The sequence below is a fragment of the Lagopus leucura genome, unplaced genomic scaffold, assembly GCF_019238085.1.
Source record: "Lagopus leucura isolate 7727_CA_CO unplaced genomic scaffold, USGS_WTPT01 48922-0_obj-0_obj, whole genome shotgun sequence".
In the NCBI taxonomy this organism is placed as follows: domain Eukaryota; kingdom Metazoa; phylum Chordata; class Aves; order Galliformes; family Phasianidae; genus Lagopus; species Lagopus leucura.
The window spans coordinates 4,314-6,640 of record NW_024968697.1 but is presented as its reverse complement, the minus strand read 5'-3'; the positions used below and the strand labels follow the sequence as shown (position 1 = coordinate 6,640).

The 2,327-nt window shown below is 41.0% G+C and overlaps 1 protein-coding gene across 1 annotated transcript; it reads right to left on the bottom strand.

Moving 5' to 3' along the window:
* Positions 1-8: 8 nt before the first annotated feature.
* On the bottom strand, positions 9-1,304 carry LOC122193791 (toll-like receptor 2 type-2; the record flags this gene model as incomplete). Its single annotated transcript, XM_042894678.1, has 1 exon — positions 9-1,304. A coding segment is annotated over exon 1 (1,293 nt), but the record flags the coding sequence as incomplete, so codon positions are not given.
* Positions 1,305-2,327: the final 1,023 nt, after the last annotated feature.

The window sequence follows — 2,327 nt, the reverse complement described above, 5'->3', positions numbered from 1 at the left end:
TTTGCAGGCCATTCACACACATCTGGAATCTCACCAAAATTGTTTTCACTGATGTCTAAGAGAGTTAGGTTTCTTAGATGAAACAAGCTTTTACCTGTCATTTCTAAGTCACTCAATGAATTCTGACTAAGATTTAGAGTTTGTAATGAAGGCCATGCACCCTGACAGGCCGAATGCTCCAAACTCTGATCACCAAGTAAATTTGCACTAAGGTCAAGATACTCCAATGACAGAAGTTGTTGTGAAAGTTTGCATGGTACCAGAAACACCTTGGTATTTTCAACTGTGACTCTCCTAAAAAGAGATAGTAGATTTAGTACAGACTGGAGATCTGTAAACAAATAGAATTCTTCTATAGATAAATTTTCTATTGTCAGAACCCTCAGAGATTGTGACTGCTTTGCATGAATTTGTGTATACCACTGACCAGTGCCCAAGAGTGTACAGTCTTTCATCTCCACCTCCACTAATCTTGGCATGCCTTCTAAAATGCTGACAATCACAGGTACAGTAGCATCTGTAAATAAGCACTGTTTTAAAGATATTTTCTTTGCGAAAGAGGAAGACATAATTCTCAAAAGTTGTATTTTTTCAGGAACACTGAATGCTAGTTTTCTTACATCTAACCAAATGGCAGAGTGCAGAAGGTCCCTGATGACTGCTGAGAATACATCAATCCTTCGCACGCTTATGATCATGTGATTTATCTTCCTAATCGATTTCAGACTTCCAGGTTCGTACTGACTGAGATTGCCACCGTCAATCTTCAGCGTGTTGAGAAACGGAATGCCCTCAAAGTTTCCTTGCCTGATGATGGAGAAGTGTGGGTTGCCCAGGTGGAGGGAGTTCAAGTTTCTCAGGCTGGAAAAGGGGGAACTTCCTCCCAGGTCGCTGTAGGAATTGCCTTGAATGCGGAGGTGCTGGAGCGAGAAAAGGGGCCCAAACCACACCGGGGACAAGTGAGCCAGGCTGTTATTTGACAAGTCCAAGAGCTCCAGTTTCCCCTGGGAGGCAAACGAGTCCTCGTCTACGGAGCTGATTTGGTTGGACTGCAGCAGCAGGGCTCTCAGGTTCACAGCCTGCTGCAGATCATGTGCCCGGATCAGCTTTATCCTGTTGTGGGCCAGGTTTAACGCCGTGATTTTGCCCGTGAGCCCCGAGGGAATGAAGTCCAAACCCATGGAAGAGCAGTTGCAAGACTGAGTGGCATCGCAAGAAAGACAGGCCTGTCCCAGGGCTTGTTCTTCAGGGAGGAGTGCAGCCAAGGCTATGTAGATCACCCACACTTTCCAAGTATGCATAGTTGTTTATTTTGCCTAAACTTTGAAATATCTACAAAATACAAGATGATTACTTAGTTTTGGAGTAGCTACGCTTTGGATATAGCTAAAACACAGTCCCTCTTACTTTTCTGTCTTTCTGAAGACACTATGATAACATTTGTTTTTAATGCATTTCAGGGATGAATTGCATTATTTTACACACACACACAAAAAGCTTATTGTACCTAAATATTCCAAAATAATTTGCGAAATGCCAATTACATTGAATTAACTCTTTTCTTTCTCCACCATGTTCTCAGTTTGAGTGAGTACTGTTAAATGAATGGACAGCTGCACATATTTTTCAAATTTAACTAGAGACCTGAATAACTGCTATATTATTACAAATCCAATCCCATTTAGAAATATTTAATATTCATTCAAGCATATGTCTAATCTCACTTCTGATGGTACAGAGAAGAAGGCTGCATATATTTCAACTACTTTCTTCTGCCTTTGGCTATCCCTGGCATATATATGCTAGATGCAGAGAGATATGTCTGTGTAGTCTATCATTATCATATTGTGATCAGTCTAATACTTGAATCTGAAACACAAGCTGGTAGAACTGACCATTACAATTTGCTGACTCCTAGATCTTCCTTTTTACTGCCATATCCTCCCCCTCGGCTAGGGATTTTTTCTGCTTTGGATCAGAGGTTCTGGGTGCTTCCTGCAGGTCAGGTCAATTGGCTGGAATATATCCACTTCTTTTTCCAGCCTCACAGCCAGTTCCTTGTGATCTGAATTGAAACGATTAGAGATAACCCCCACAGTTGTAGGTGGATTCTCTCTCACTCTTCTTTCTCCTCACTTTCATACCTTCCATATTGATTACGTGTTTTTTTTTTGTATTGCAGAGCATACCAAAATACCCAGCTTGACCTCACTTCCAACAGAGATATTAGCTAGTTTCTTTGAGGAACTAGAATAAAACAATTCTTAAAGCTAGGGAGGGCAGTTTTCCCCTAAAAATACTTATAATATGTTGCATTTAGAACCTTT